The 15,724-nt window shown below is 41.7% G+C and overlaps 1 protein-coding gene across 1 annotated transcript in view; it reads right to left on the reverse strand.

Annotated features, from left to right (window-relative positions):
• Positions 1-3,688: 3,688 nt before the first annotated feature.
• LOC122805245 (glutathione S-transferase LANCL1-like) overlaps positions 3,689-15,724 on the reverse strand; it is a 213,828-nt gene continuing 201,792 nt past the window's right edge. Inside the window, exon 6 of the mRNA XM_044075335.1 lies at positions 3,689-3,811. Coding sequence (XP_043931270.1) covers positions 3,689-3,811 — 123 coding nt within the window. The remainder of the gene's footprint in view (positions 3,812-15,724) is intronic.

The following is a 15,724-nucleotide window of genomic DNA, read 5'->3' on the forward strand; positions in this document are numbered from 1 at the left end:
ATACTTATGTCTTTCGGTCCTTGTACATAGCCAGCACTAATTCTATCAATGTTTCTCAGACTTTGAACCATTTAACTATTAAAGGATTGCCCAAATTAGCTGTCTTGGGAACTTGCCATATGCTTTTTTCCAAGTCTAAATGCCCAGTTGGACTCCGTCTTCATCTAGTTTCTTCTCAACTATCTGTCTCACTGCAAACATCAGGTTGGCTGTACTGCAGCTGCTCATTTCCTATCTTACTTTATACTACTCTGAATATTTATTTATCAGTGATCCTGATACTGACTTTCATGCAGTGCGACAGGAGTTTGATACCTCTGTACTTTCCAGAGTTGCGAATGTCCCCTTTTTACTTCAACAGTTATGCTAGAATGCTTATTCCTTGCGTATTTGGGGAACACCTTTTATTCCATAATGCTATAAGTACCCACTGGATCCATTTCTCTGCTAACTCAGCCAACATCTTGAGCATATCTGCCATGACCTCATCTGTGCCCGCTGCTTTCCCTGACTTAATTTTCCTTAGTGCCGTGCTGTTACTACTTCTAGCGTTGGCTCCACCTCTTCTTTCATTGTAGGCTGTGTCTGCGGCAGTACAGCTTCTATAGGATTTTCTTCATTCAGATGGTGCTGGAAGAACTCTTTCCACATGCCTTTTATTTCCTGTGGGCTGGTTATCGGGTTTTTTCTGGAATCCCATATGAATGGTGTATGATTATCTTGGATCTTTCTGTCTTTGTCTTGCAGCCTGCTAGAGTTTGTGACATTTCCTAAGTCACTTGGCAGCAGTTGGTAGAGTTACTCAGGTGCCTTGTTGTTTGATATTGCAACTCCTTATTTAGCCTCTCTGGTAGCCCTCCAGTATTTCTTCCCACTTTTTCCTGCAATCTTCCTTTTTTTTTTTTTTTTTTTTTTGTGACTTCCTGGACTTATGCATTCTGCCACCAGCTTTACTTGTATACCATTTTTCCATACCTGGCTTGACCATATACAGTAGATATAAAAAGTTTACACACCCCTGTTAAAATGCCAATTTTTTGTGATATAAAAAAATGAGACCACAATAAATCATTTCAAAATGTTTTCCACCTTTAATGTAACATATAACCTGTACAATTCAATTGGAAAACAAACAAATCTGTTGGGAGAAAAAAGCTGGTTGCATAAGTGTGCACACCCTTAAACTAATACTTTGTTGAAGCACCTTTTGATTTAATTACAGCATTCAGTCTTCTTGGGTAGGAGTCTATAAGCATGGCACATCTTGACTTGGCAATATTTGCCCACTCTTCCTTGCAAAGCACTCCAAATTTGTCAGATTGAGAGGGCATCTCTTGTGCACAGCCCTCTTCTGGTCACCCCACAGATTTTCTATTGGATTTAGGTCTGGGCTCTGGCTGGGTCATTCCAAAACTTTAATTTTCTTCTGGTGAAGCCATTCTTTTGTTGATTTGGATGCATGTTTGGGGTCATTGTCATGCTGAAAGGTGAAATTCCTCTTCATTTTCATCTTTCTAGCAGATGCCTGAAGGTTTTGGGCCAAAAATGACTGGTATTTGGAACTGTTAGTAATTCCCTCCACCTTGACTAAAAACCTAGTTCCAGCTGAAGAAAAGCAACCCCAATGCATGATACTACCACCACCATGCTTCGCCGTGGGGATGGCGTTCGTTTGGTGAAATGAAGTGTTTTTGTACCAAACGTACCTTTTGTAATTGTGGCCAGAAAGTTCAACCTTGGTCTCATTAGACCATAACAGATTTTCCCACATGCTTTTGGGAGACTTGATGTATTGTTTTGCAAATTTTAGCCAGGGCTGGATGTTTTTTTGTGTAAGAAAAGTCTTCCGTCTTGCAACCCTACCCCATAGCCCAGACATATGGAGAATACGGGAGATCGTTGTCACATGTAGTGCACAGCCAGTACTTGACAGAAGTTCCTGCAGCTCTTTCAGTGTTGCTGTAGGTCTCTTGGCAGCCTCCCTGACCAGTTTTTGTCTTGTCTATTCATCAATTTCGGAGGGATGTCCAGTCCTTTGCAAAGTCGTTGTCCCATATTTTCTCCACTTTTTGATGGCTGTCTTCACTGTATTTTGTGGTATATCCAATGCTGTGGAATTTTTTTTGTACTCTTCTCCTGACTAACACCTTTCAACAATGAGATCCTTTGATGATTTGTAAGCTCTCTGTGAACCATGGCTTTTGCTGTAGAAGGCAACTGAGTAAATATCAGGAAAATCCTACTAGGACAGCTGAACTTTATTTGGGGTTAATCAGTCTCTTTAATTGATGGCAGGTGTGTACCCAAGAAGCCTGAATGCTGTAATTAAATCAAAAGATGCTTCAACAAAGTATTAGTTTGAGGGTGTGCACACTTATGCAACCAGCTTATTGTACGTTTTTTTTATTTTTTTATATATTTTCCACCAACAGATTTGTTTGTTTTTCAGTTGAATTGTACAGGTTATAGGTCACATTTAAAGTTGGGAAAAGTTTTGAAATGATTTATTGTGGTCTAATCTTTTTTATATCACAAACCTGGCATTTTAACGGGTGTGTAAACTTTTTATATCCACTGTATCTGTTCCAAAGTCCTCCCACATGTTGTTTTGAGGCATTGCCATTCTTCCTACACTCCACCAAATTCCTCTTCTTCTTGAGGTGCTAGAGCTATGAGTATTTTCTTGAACTCTTGTGTTTTCACTCCAGTAAACTTCCAGGTCTTCGGCCTAGTCTCTCTTGCCCATCCTACTTTGATCACTGCCTGCAGCTGATTGTAGATTTATGCTGTGGGCTGTTTCACTGGGAATGACTTTGTAATTGCTGATTCTACTCCAATGCCTTTTTCTTACTAGGAGGGAAGTGATCTTGTGACTGTATCTCTTGGTGAATCATGTGCTAGCCACCATGAAGTCATTTGCCAGGAAGAAGTCTATAATATCCTCTCTTTATTCCTATTGCCCCACCCATGTGGATCCAAGCAGTCCACATAAACTATTTGGTCTGTCCAAATATGTGGATTTAAGTCCCCCATTATCAACATCAACTCAAAGTTGTCATGCTTTATCTACTATGTCCAGCATGAGTTGGTGTTGATAATGGGGGCCATAAATCTCATTTTTATATAATTACTTTATAAAGTGTAGCAGTTTTTGGACCTTGCTGACCTTAAAGAAATCTCTGTTACTCCGTCATTTCCATTAATTCAGGCAGCATGACTCGTCTGAAGTATTAGGAAACCGTGAGAAACATATTCCTTCCATCTCTGTATAAAGCTATCTGAGTGTTCCAGTGGGACATCAACTTTCACCTTTTGGGGGCTTCCAACTGTCGTGCCTCTAAGTGGATGTCATCTAGACAACCATGGCAGTATTTTGTGCTTTCACTGGCATTCCGGCATTAACATTTTTATTTTATAAAACTAACAGCTGTCCCCAAAGGTGATTTGATCACTTGCATCACTAAGAGGGCTGCCAATGCCCCTTCAGTCTGCTCATGTGTAATCCTCCACCTTCTCCAACAGGGGCTGCAATCACCAGCTTGGGCAGCCCCATGCAAAACCTATCTAACAAGCTTGTGCTCTTTCTCCAGTGGGCTTTGTCAGTGCAGCTGTATCTATCTCATGCTGGGTGAGATATCATTATTCCTCCCTCCCTGGATGGACATGCCCACTCTCCCTGTCTGCACCTTCATGCTGCAGAGCCAGTAGTGGTCACCTGGACTGTAGTTAGGGCTTTATCCTTGAATGCAATTGGCATAGTCAATTTCCACTGCTTCTTGATACTGACCCACAGTCCACGAAGCTCCAGTATCTTAGCAGATAAAAGACAAAAGGAAAAACTGTTGCAAAACACGAAGATGCCAAACAGGAGCAAAAGGATGAGCCACTCCACAGTAAAAAATACACCTATTCAGGCCAAATTCAATAAAACCAATTCTGGACTTTACCAGGACGAAAGCACTTATCATTTGTTTTATTTTCTTCAATAAAGTCCAGAACTGGTTTTATTGAATTTGGCCTGAATAGCTGCATTTTTTTTACTGTGGAGTGGCTCATCCTTTTGTTCTTGTTTGTTATCTTCATATCTTAGCAGATAAACTCAGTTAATGTCAACGGATGCCTCACAAGTGGTCCTTGAGATCCTCAGTGACATTTTCCAACTCTGAAGCACTCCAGTATACAACCTGTGTCTCTGACAAATATCAAGTGACCCAAATTGTTTTCTGTGACTCCTCTTGGTGGTGTTGGGGGAGGTTCAGACCAAGGATATTCTACCTCACAAATGGGCAGATAGACTCCTTTATGCTCCATTCACTCCCTGTAATGACAGAATTCATCCAAAAAATACATTTCTCAAAGCCAATGTCATTCTCATATCTGCCTTTTGGCCCAGAAAATACTCATTCCCTGATGAGCTCTTTTCTTGTACAGAAGCCACTGCATCTGCGACCTTTGAATATGTTACCTCTTCTTCACGCAAATCCCATCCAGCTCCCCATTGCCTAAAGCTGATTGCATGGTTAGCAATCCTGCCTTTTCAGTGGGGGTAGTTTCTGTCCTCTCCCTTTACTCAGAAAACTTGCTGAAACAAATGGACCTGTTTTTTTTCTTTTTGGGAGTCCAACAAAAATCTTTGGATCCTATTGCTTTGGTCCTGCTGTATTTGCAGATAATTGTTGACTGGTCTGTGCTGTTCTTCAATTAAAGTTCATTCAGCTGCTATTTCCAGCTTTTATTCTGCACTGGAATTAACTTTGCTTGACAGTATTTATGTTGTAAAACTTTCTGATGTGATACTTTACCTTTAGTCTCCTGTTTGAGAGCCTGACCCTTTATGAGATATTCTCTTTATGTAAGAAAAATTCACTCTTCCACCTACTGAGTGTGCGGTTCTGCATAGCTGAAACTTCTGTCCCAGAAGGACCCATATCTAGTGGCTATGACATCTACCAGAATTTCAGTCTATGTCAGACATTCATGCCTACTTTTTACGGGTCTACTTTAAGCCCTCAAAAGCAGTAAAACCCGAATCCGAATTGTGTGACACATAAAGAGTGAACCGCGAATATGTCGAATGAACAAAATCGCAAAAGAGGAAATATCGAAATTGCATAGTTGGCCCGTATGCGGTATAGCTTCTTAGAGTTAGGGATGGGTTAAGGTAAGTGCATAGGTATAGTGTATGTAAGGTTTTGTGTAGGTAATGTATGTAAGGTTTAGTGTAGGGTTTTGTTAAGTGTGTGTGTGTGTGTGTGTGTGTGTGTGTGTGTGTGTGTGTGTGTGTGTAATATTTAGTTTGTTTGGGTATAGCTCCGTAGGGGAAGTGTGCAGTAGTTACGGACCTTAGAGTTAGGGAGGGGTTAAGGGTAGTGCATAGAGTGTTGTGTATGTGGGGTTAGTGTAGGGTTAGCAGTAGGATTTTGGTGCTTTTAATTTAGGGTTAGAAGTAGGGATTTGGTTAGTGTATGTATGTGTTTTTTTTTAAATTTTGTTTGGGTAGGTAGTGTGTTGCGGGTGGTGGGTTGGCCGACTATGACGGTTCGAGGTTTACATTTTCGCACTTCATTACGTTTTATGTATCTGCAGTTCGCTCTTTGTGTCGCGCGATTCGTATTCAGGTTTTTCGTGTTTCGAGGGTATAAAGTAGACTCCTTTTCACAAGGAAAGATTTGTCTTCAGAACAAACCCATACTTCACACCAAAAGTTGCTACAGATTCAAATCTGAATCGGCTAAATAATCTTCCTGTCCATTTCCTGAACATTCTAATTATGGTAAATATCTCTTCCGCTGTATTAATGTCCACACAGATTTTTTTGTGGACAGAATGTAATCTTTTCACAAGAATAACCAGCTGTTTGTATCTTTTGTTAAATCAGATTTTGGTGAAAAAAAAATTAGCTTACCCTTTGGAGATGTCTGTGTGATTGTATTGAATTCTGTCAGAATAAATATGGAAAAATCTTTGCCTGTAGCTCCCAGATGCATGACTATATTTACTCCCTTCTTCCATAATGTTATTTTTGATGACATTTGCATTACTATATCTTGGTCTTCTGTGAGCATCTTTGAGGCAGTGAAAAGTAAGCATTATTTCCTGGTCCAGACCTTCCTTGTGAGCTACTATTTCCTGTGGTATATTCGAGTGATGGTGACCATCCAGAAAGATTAGTTAGAGATCCAGTCTTAGAGACTACTAAAGATGGACCTTGTATTATTTTAGATAAGTTATGCACTTAACATAAAGATACAGTTGTAGGAAATGGGTCCATATTTAGTTTGAATTTGTTTGAATTCCCAGCTAGATGTACAGGTACGGTCAGCATACTATATGTGAATAAAAATTAAATATTTAGGTATATAACTAGTGTGCTTCCTTTAGCAGCTTCAGAACTTTCATGCAAGTTGAGTTTAATATTGTAAGTAACAGTTCTTCAAATTTTCAAGACTTTTAACAAGACTAATATATAACAAGACAATATAAAGTCTCGATTTTTAATTCCCTTATTTTGGGAGAATGCAACAAAATGTAATCATATGCTGGAGAAATATAGCCTTTCCAGAAAGACTAGTATTCTTCCATGGTATTTAAGGAGGCTGAACTTGTATCACAGAAGCATTTTTAAATGTCTTTGGAAGACACCAATCAAAAACAAGGCCAAGAATATGACTTCTAAGTTCAAATCATAGTCCAGTAATTCAGCAGACTTGTGAGAACACAGCTTTTTTTCAATTATGCAAGGGTATTAGGGAAAGCTTTTATGTACATAAATGTCTATAAAAACAGACTTATTCTGGTCAGGGTTCAGTAATTCACTAGTGATAAAAATGCAGGGGATTTCATCACTCTGCCTATATTTTCATTGCACTTTTTCTTTCGCTCATCTTTTTCTTAATTATTTTCCCAGCTTACCATTTAATCTTGGCCCAGCAGTGCATGAATTTCAAAGGCCTGATAAAGGAAGGTGTATTAGAAGTAAAATCTTAAACCAGTGGGGGGGGGGGGGGTCCGTTCAAAATCCCTGGGTGATTTATAGCACAATAAAGTGATACATTTTTTGCTATAATATATCTACTATTCAATAAACTTCTTACTGCTTCTGTTTTTCCTTATTCATGAAAGTTAGTTTAATGTTGCCATTATTTTTAAAGGTCATGTGTAGAGGTGCAGAATAGAATCTGGTACAAGGATTCCATTTCCTCCTTTTCATAGTTATTTACAGTTCATTAGACCAGTCGTGACTTTTTGATGGTAATGTGACACTAAACAAAAATAAAATGATTAAAAAGCTCTTGTATGTCCTGAAATGATACAAGCACCACCCAATGCTCTGCTTGTACTGTCACGTCCAAGATGTGCAGACAAAACTGTCAGGATAGCCGCAGTCAGTTAACAGGCTGATTGCTAAACGACTGTGAGATGGTTACTAATTTAGCAAAAAACTAAGTACTTTGCAATTGTTCTCCATCTGCACTAATTTTATTTACCATAATGAATGACCCATACTAAAATATAAAAAATGCAGCTTCTTCATGGAAGTTAGCAATGTTTCTATGCGCATATAAATAATTTATCAGAAAAGCTCCAAATGTCCCTGCCAACATGATGTAATGGCAGGTGTTCAGAAGTGCACTTCACCAAAGGCAATCGGGGAGACATAACAGCAGAGTTATTAAGATAAGCACAACTTTACCAGGAAACATTAGCACTTTTGTTTTACAATTAAGACTTCAGATAGCTGAAGAAGTCTTAACTGTAAGATAGCTGAAGAAGTCTTAACTGTAAGATGAAAGTGCTACTATTTCCTACATGTTATGCGTGTGCATCTGTGTGTGTGTGTATATCTATATATTATATATACAGTGTATATATATATATATATATATATATATATATATATATATATATATATATATATATATATATATATATATATGAGAGAGAGAGAGATTAATAGGTGTTTACTAGGCTCATGGCCCTGGAACCTTTACAAGCCTAGCTCCTAGAAGTGCCTTGGCATCATGCCGCCCGACGTTAGTTCCCAGTGCCTGTATAAAGTAGAACCACTGGAGTGATCCCCGGGGTGAACTTTCTATTACCCATCCACTCATCAAGATTTCTCTTGAAGAGGGACAGTGAGGTGCTCTGCTTGTCATGTATGGGAAGTCTATTCCAGAGCATGCGGAGTCTCTAGGTGAGGAACCTGTCCCTCCAGCATGTTCTGTTGATTGTGGTAATGAGGCTGAGGTCTCGAACGTGTGGTGTGGAGAGATTGGGATTTCTTTAGATGTAACATTTCTAACAGAGCTGGGTCAGACATGGCTTTGTAAGTCAAGCAGAGATTCCCTCTAAGTAGGAGTTATGAGAAACAGAATAGCTGGAGTCTTTTGAGTCTGTCCGTGTAGAACATGTGTTTAATGCCTAGGATCCCTGTCATGAGGTACTTCTGTGGCCTCTCCAGCTGTTGCATGTGTCTAGTGAGATACATGCCAAATGGGGCATTATACTCGGTGATTGGTCTAATGAGGGAAGAGTAGAGAGAAACGATTACCTCTTTCTCCCTGGATGCAAAACCCTTGGTAATGAGATATGCCACATAGAAGGACTTTCTGACCACAGTGGCAATGTGGTGGTCGAAGCAGCGGTTGCTGTCAACCTGCATTGCCAGATCTCTTAACGCCTTCAGCATTCAGCGGACTCCCATCGATGTGGTAATTAGTGGGAACTGAGTTTTTACCTAAGGGGATGACGCAATTTTTGGCGTTAAGCTTAAGGCCATGGTTTTGACACCAGTCATTGGTCTCAGTGAGGCCTTTCTGTAGGATGTCTGCATCACTTGGGGAGTTAATAATGGCTCCCAGCTTGCAGTCGTATGCGAACGTGGTCAGCCAGAGTCCCTTTGTGTTGGGCTGGACTGCTGAGAAGTAGATGCCGAACAGGAGAGGACCCAGGGCCGATCCCTGTGGGACTCCACTCGTGACTGATCGGCAGTCTGACTTGGAGTCCGCTACTTTCACACGTGTGTTCTATCTGTGAGCCAGTTTGCAACCCACCTAGTTGATACCTAGCTTAGTGAGTTTGTCTATGATTCCTGACTTGGGAATGGTATCAAAGGCCTTGGCCAGATCCATGATGGATGCATTCCATAGCTTTGCAGACTCGTCAGGCTAATGGGGCGATAGTTCCCAGGGTCTGTAGTTGTTCCTCCTTTGTGGAGAGGCATGACTGTAGCGGTGCGCCATGTGGTAGGGACAGCACCTGAGGTGAGACTGTGATTCAACAGGGTACACAGGTTAGGTTGCCACTTCACTCTGTAGTTCATGTAGAATACAGCCAGGGATATTGTCAGGTCCCATAGAAGCTGTATTCTTGGTCTTGGACAGTGCAGTTTTAACCTGTGCAGCAGTAATTCTGGGTGCCTAGCAATCTACTGAAATTGTGACTGGTCCCTTGGGGGGTGAGGGGTAAAGTTGGCACTGAATCTGTTGACCAGTATATTGGCAATATCTGTTGGCTCGGTATAGGAGGTACCATTGTGCAGTAGCTCAGAACAAATCTGGGTATTGCTATGGATATTCTTTACATAACTATAGAAGGCCTTGTAGTTGTCTTTACTATCTGCTGCAATTCTGTTTTCATAGATAGCTTTAGAGGATTTGATGAGGGATCTCAACTTTTTGTTGAGGCTGATAAGGGAGTTTTTTCAGTCTTGGGACTTCACCTTATTTGGCATCAGTTTCCTCCTTCTTTTGTAGAGTTTGTTTATGCCAGGGGACCACCATATTGGCTTCCTTTTTGTGGAGGAGAGCGTCTTGGTTCTTCAGTGCATTGGTGTATGATTCGATGGTCATGCAACTGATCTCCATTTGCATGGGTGCCGTGAAGTTAACCACCTCTGCTTTTAGGAGCCCAGAGTTAGCTTTGGAGAAGTTTTTCATGGTGGTTACCTTTGGCGGGGGGGGGATTTCCAAGGTGATTAGTTGTGGTCGGATCTAACCGGTGAGGAGTTGACTATTGGTGTAGAGCAACGGCTTCCCATGTTAGTAATGACTAGGTCAAGGATGTTGCTCCCTCTAGTGGGGGTAAGAACAAGCTTGTCCAGAGCATTGGAATTAATGAATTCCAGGAAATGTTGGGCAAGTGTATTGGTACATAAGTAGTTTTCCCAGTTAATGGAGGGGTAATTGAAGTCGCCCAATATGAGAGTGTTAGGTTGGACCCTAATATTCTCCGGGGTGCTTAGGAGCGTGGACTATGAGTCTTGGGACATGGTTGGGGACCTATTGCAGGCTACGACCTGAATTGCTGTCTTACCGAATGTTAGCTATACCTGAAGTATCTCAGATGCATTATGTTGGGCTACTAGTCTGGAGGTGTGCGCATCCTTTATGAATATGGAAATACCACCGCATTTGGACCCTCAGTCCAAGTTCTGGGGCCGAAAGGTGTGCAGGGGTGCTTTTTGCTGCCTGGAACCAGGTCCCTGTTATGGCACAAATGTTGATGTTCTCCATTTTAAGGAGTGCTTCGAGCGAGTGCATTTTGAGGTTTAAACTTCTAGCGTTGAGCAGCATGAACCTCAGATTGCATTTGTTTGTAGCTGTTATGTGGTAATTTGGTCTTTGGAATACCACCTAAAAAAGGCACTATAGGGGTGGTAAGAGCCTTGGCCAGCATCCAGAAGCCTAGGGGTGGCAGATGCAGGCCATCTCTGGAAAAGCATCGAGGTCTGTCAATCATGGCATCCCAGGCAGACAGATACTGGATCCCCTTAGAATGACACCAAAAATTTAGCCATTTGTTAAAAATCAATCCGTTTCTGCTTGTACTATGGTATAATTCTGGGTTGATGGTAGGATGCTGCTCAGGGCTAGGGTCATACCTGCCTGGGCTACATAATCCGAGAGCTCCTACATGTCTCTTTTCATGTAGTCCAGTGAGGTACATCTCAGGTCATTCATACCAACATGTACAACAACAAAATCATATTTGTACCTGTTGTTGAGGGACCGGAGTGTGTGCGTTATGTTGCAGATCCTGGTGCCTGACATGCAGCTGACTGTTACTTTTTCCTTATTCAACCTAGTGAGTGGGACATCAGTGTGCCTCATTATCGAGTCACCTATGACTAGTGTGTTGGGCATGCTGTTTTTCCTTAGAGGCTTTGGTTGAGTGGCATGCTGTTTAGGAGAGTTATGTGTCTTGTGATCAGTGTTGTGTTGTGTTGTAGTGGTCGGGTGCGTTTCTGCCTTGGAGGTCTCTGCTGTGTGGATAGATTTTTATTGAGAGCCTCCTTGAAGTGGGTGTGCGGTTTGTGTTTGTATGTGAAGGCAGCGCTGGTGTGTGTTCTGGAGGACTATGTGTTCCATGTGGTGTGGTGCAAGTGTTGACCACCTTCTCTTGACCAGCTATTCCGGTCTTAGCTGGAGAGTGCTTGGCTTCCAATTTGGATGTGTAAGTGAATCTCACACACGTCTGAGTGTTGGGAGATAAGAGGGGAGGGTTGTCAATATACATGAGGCAGTTGCTACATTGCCTCAGGATGCCCGGGTTCACCAGGTTAATAGGAGAATGCACAGGGAACTGTCCTTTAGACATGCCTGGAGGGGTGGGCATTAATAATATGTATTGGAGCTGTTTCCTTGTAGAACGTTTACTGCTGGTAGCACTTTTGCGTGTTCGTTTAGTGCTGGTAGCACTTTTGTGTGCTACAATAATTGCTACAAGAAGCCTGGTAAAGTGCTAGACTAATAAGCTAGTAAAAGTGCAGGAGAGGTGAGAACTAGTAGATCTAAGGGAAAAATTGAAGAGCAGACTTTGGCACCGCTCAGAAGCTTACAAACAGTCCTGGGTACAGCAAATCTGTACCTAGACTAGACTAGACTAGACTAGTTACAGGAAAGGTGAGAAACAAGTGCAAACGTGGGCTTTTAAACCAGAAATTTGAGCGAGATAGAAAAACTGCCCAAAAGGCCAATAAACTAGAATTTCTGGGCCAGAAATCACTCCTCTTTTGGTAGATAGGCTACCTAGTGCTTACACTTCCACTAATAAGCTAGAAAGCTTCCCTAAAACACAGAAAGGCTTGGGGGGCACAGAAGCTTACAAATATTCCTGGATACAGGAAATCTGTATCTGGACTAGACTAGTTACAGGAAAGGCAGGAAGCTTAGAATTTTTTTTTTAGTAAGTAGAAAGGGAGAAAGGAGGTGCAGAAGATGATTCAAAGTTAAAAAACTAAGTGGGTTGGCCTTCTCAAATGTTCTCCCTGTATTAGGTAGAATGAGCTAATGACACTAGACTGGGAGGAGTGTCCCAGATCAAATTTGCAGTAGGGGTGGGCAACTGGAAAGCCACCAAGTATAAGAACAGGATACCAATAGGGAGTAAGGATGGGAAACTAAATCAGTTATATGATACACTCCTTGGCAGGAAATCAGAACAAACACAAACAGATGTTTAACAAATGGAGAAAATTTCCAGTTAATACCTCACACACAGTGAATCTAGCTAGAAAAGATTTGCAGTGTGACAGTAAAAACCTTATTTAGCAGACCCTGTGAGGCAGACAATTTTAATATAATCATGCAGCTTAGTTTATAGCTATAAAATACAGTAAAATGTATACAGCAGACAAAAGAAGTGCTATAAATAACTAGTAAAAATAAGCAAAAAACAGGATACTTAATGTTGTATATCACAGATCAGAGTTTTGCTCAGTGCTCTTCCTCCGATTAGCTCTGTGTGAAATGGCAGAAACACTCGGAAGGTAACTTCTTAAGTAACAGAAAGTTGAAACCTGAAACAACGTTTAGAAAAAAAGCTTGAGGTGATTACTCCAAGCCATAGTCCAGGTACCCCCAATCAGCAAATGACCATAAACACTTCACTCTCACTGAAATTCAGAAATGACTTTTGCTGGACTAAGATGGCCTGGAACATCTGCCCAGACACACAGCCTCTGCAAACAAGCAACTAGGCCCAGAACACAAGCCTGAATATGGACAATGCTACAGCTACTACCTACACTACTTGGGTAAAAAAAATGCAGAAATGTTTATCACAGCAGAAAAGCAGCAGTGAGCCTTTAAATGAAAGTTTTTTAAACAGATAAAGGAGCAAGGAGACTCTGGAGAATGCTTTTAACTGCAAACAAATCAGTTATATGATACACTGCTTGGCAGGAAATCAGAACAAACAAACAAACACAGATGTTTAACAAATGGAGAAAATTGCCAGTTAATACCTCATACACAGTGAAACTAGCTAGAAAAGATTTACAAACAGTGTGACAGTAAACACCTTATTTATTAGGCCCTGCAAGGCAGATAGTTTTAATACAGCTATGCAGATTAGTTTATAGCTATAAAATACAGTAAAAAGTATACAGCAAACAATAAAACTGCTATAAATAACTAGTAAAAACAAGGAAAAAACAGGATACTTAATTCAGTAGGGACAAAGCCTGAGGTAAGGCTGTGACTGAACACAACACACAGATGTGGTGCCAATTGGCTTTGTAGTTCATGTAGAACACAGCAAGGGATATTATCAGGTCCCATGGAAGCTGTATCCTTGGCCTTGGACAATGCAGCTTTAACCTGTGCTGCAGTAATACTGGGTGCCTGCATCCGGTATTGTGATTGGTCCTTTGAGGGATGGGGTAAAGTTGGCACTGAATCTGTCTGCCAGTATGTTGGCAGTATCTGTTGGCTCAGTTTAGGCGGTACCATTCATTGTGCAGTAACTCAGAGCAAATCTGGGTATTGCCATGAAGGTTCTTGATATAACTATAGAATGCTTTGTGATTGTTTTTAGTGTCTGCCACAATGCTGCCTTCATAGCTGGCTTTGGAGGATTTGATGAGGGATGTCAACTTTTTGTTGAGGCTAATAAGTGAGTTTTTCCAGTCTTGGGACTTCACCTTTTTCTTCAGCAGTTTCTTCCTTCTGTTGTAGAGTTTATTAATGGCAGGGGACCACCAGATTGGCTTCCTTTTTGAAAGAGAGCATCTTGGTTCTGTTGGGTATGGCTAGTTCCATGCATTTATGTACATGTTCGTACAGTGGTCTAAGATTCAGCAGTCATGCAGCTATTTTCCATTGGCATGGGTGCCGTTAAGTTAGCCACCTCTGGTTTTAGGAGCCCAAAGTCAGCTTTGGAGAAGTTTCTCAAGGTGGTTACCTTTGCAGGGGGTGTAGGTGAGATGTGGATTTTCATCATGATTAGTTAATGTTCGGATCTGACCAGGGAGGGATTGACTATTGGTGTAGAGCAACAGTCGCCCATTTTAGCAATAATGAGGTTGAGTATGTTGCTCCCTCTAGTGGGGGTCAGAATGAGCTGGTCCAGGGCATTGGAACTGATAAATTCCAGGAAGTGTTGGGCCAGTATATTGGTGTTTGAATAGTTTTCCCAGTTGATGGAGGGGTAGTTGAAGTCTCCTAGTAAGAGAGTGTTGGGTTGGACCTTGATAGATTCCAGGATGCTTAGGAATGTGGAGTGAGAGTCTAGGGACATGGTTGGAGATCTATAGCAGGCTATGACCTGGATCGCCATCTTACCCAATGTTAGTTGTACCTGAAGTATATCAGATGCGTTATGCTGGGCAACTAGTCTGGAGGTGTGCATATCCTTTATGAATATGGAAACACCACCGCCTGTGGAGCTTCAGTCCATGTTTTGGGGCTGAAAGGTGTGGAATGAGTTATAGCCTGGTAGCGCAGGGGTGCTTTCTGTCACTTTAAACCAGGTCTCCATTATATCACAAATGTCAATATTCTCCGAGTGCTTTGAGCAAGTACATCTTGAGATTTAGACTTCTACCATTGAGCAGCATGACCCTCAGATTGCATTTATTTATAGCTGTTATGGTGGTAATTTGGCCTTTTGAACACCTCCTAAAAAAAGCACTATAGGGGTGGGAAGAGCCTTAGCCAGAACCTGGAAACCGAGGGGTGACAGATGCAGGCCGTCTCTGGCAAAGCATGAGGGTCTGTCAGTCATGTCATCCCAAGCAGACGAATACTGGATCCTCTTAGAATGACACCAGAAACTTAGCCAATTGTTGAAGTCAATCTTTTTTTGTTTGTATTGCAGTATCATTCTGGGTGATGGTAGGATACTGCTCAGGGCTAGGGTCATACCTGCCTGGGCCACATAATCCAAGAGCTCCACCATGTCTCTTTTCATGTAGTCCAGGGAGATGCATCTCAGGCCATTCACACCCACATGGATAATGACAAAGTTATATTTGTACTTGTTGTGGAGTGACCTCAGTGCGTGTGTTATGTGTCGGATTCTGGCACCTGATAGTTGACTGCTACCTTCTCCTTATTCAACCTAGTGAGTGGGACATCTGTGTGCCTCACCTATTGAGTCACCTATGATTAGTGTATTGGGCAAGGTGTTTAGCCTTGGGGGCTGAGGTTGAGGGGCACACTGTGGAGGTGAGCTATGTGTGCTGTGGTTACTGCTATGTTGTGGTGGTCGAGTGCATTTCTGTCTTGGAGGTCTCTGCTGTTTGTGTAAATTTCTGTTGAGAGCCTCCGCGAAGTTGGGTGTGTGGTTTGTGTTTTCATGTGAGAGCTGTGATGGTGGGTGTTCTGCAGGGCTATGTGTTCCATGTCGTGTGGTGCAGTTGTTGACCTTCTCTTCTTGACCAGCTAGTCCATTCTTGGCTATAGAGTGCATAGCTTCCAATTTGGTGATATAAGTGCATCTC

This window comes from Protopterus annectens, chromosome 6.part1, assembly GCF_019279795.1.
Source record: "Protopterus annectens isolate FY-2018-M chromosome 6.part1, PAN1.0, whole genome shotgun sequence".
In the NCBI taxonomy this organism is placed as follows: Eukaryota; Metazoa; Chordata; order Ceratodontiformes; family Protopteridae; genus Protopterus; species Protopterus annectens.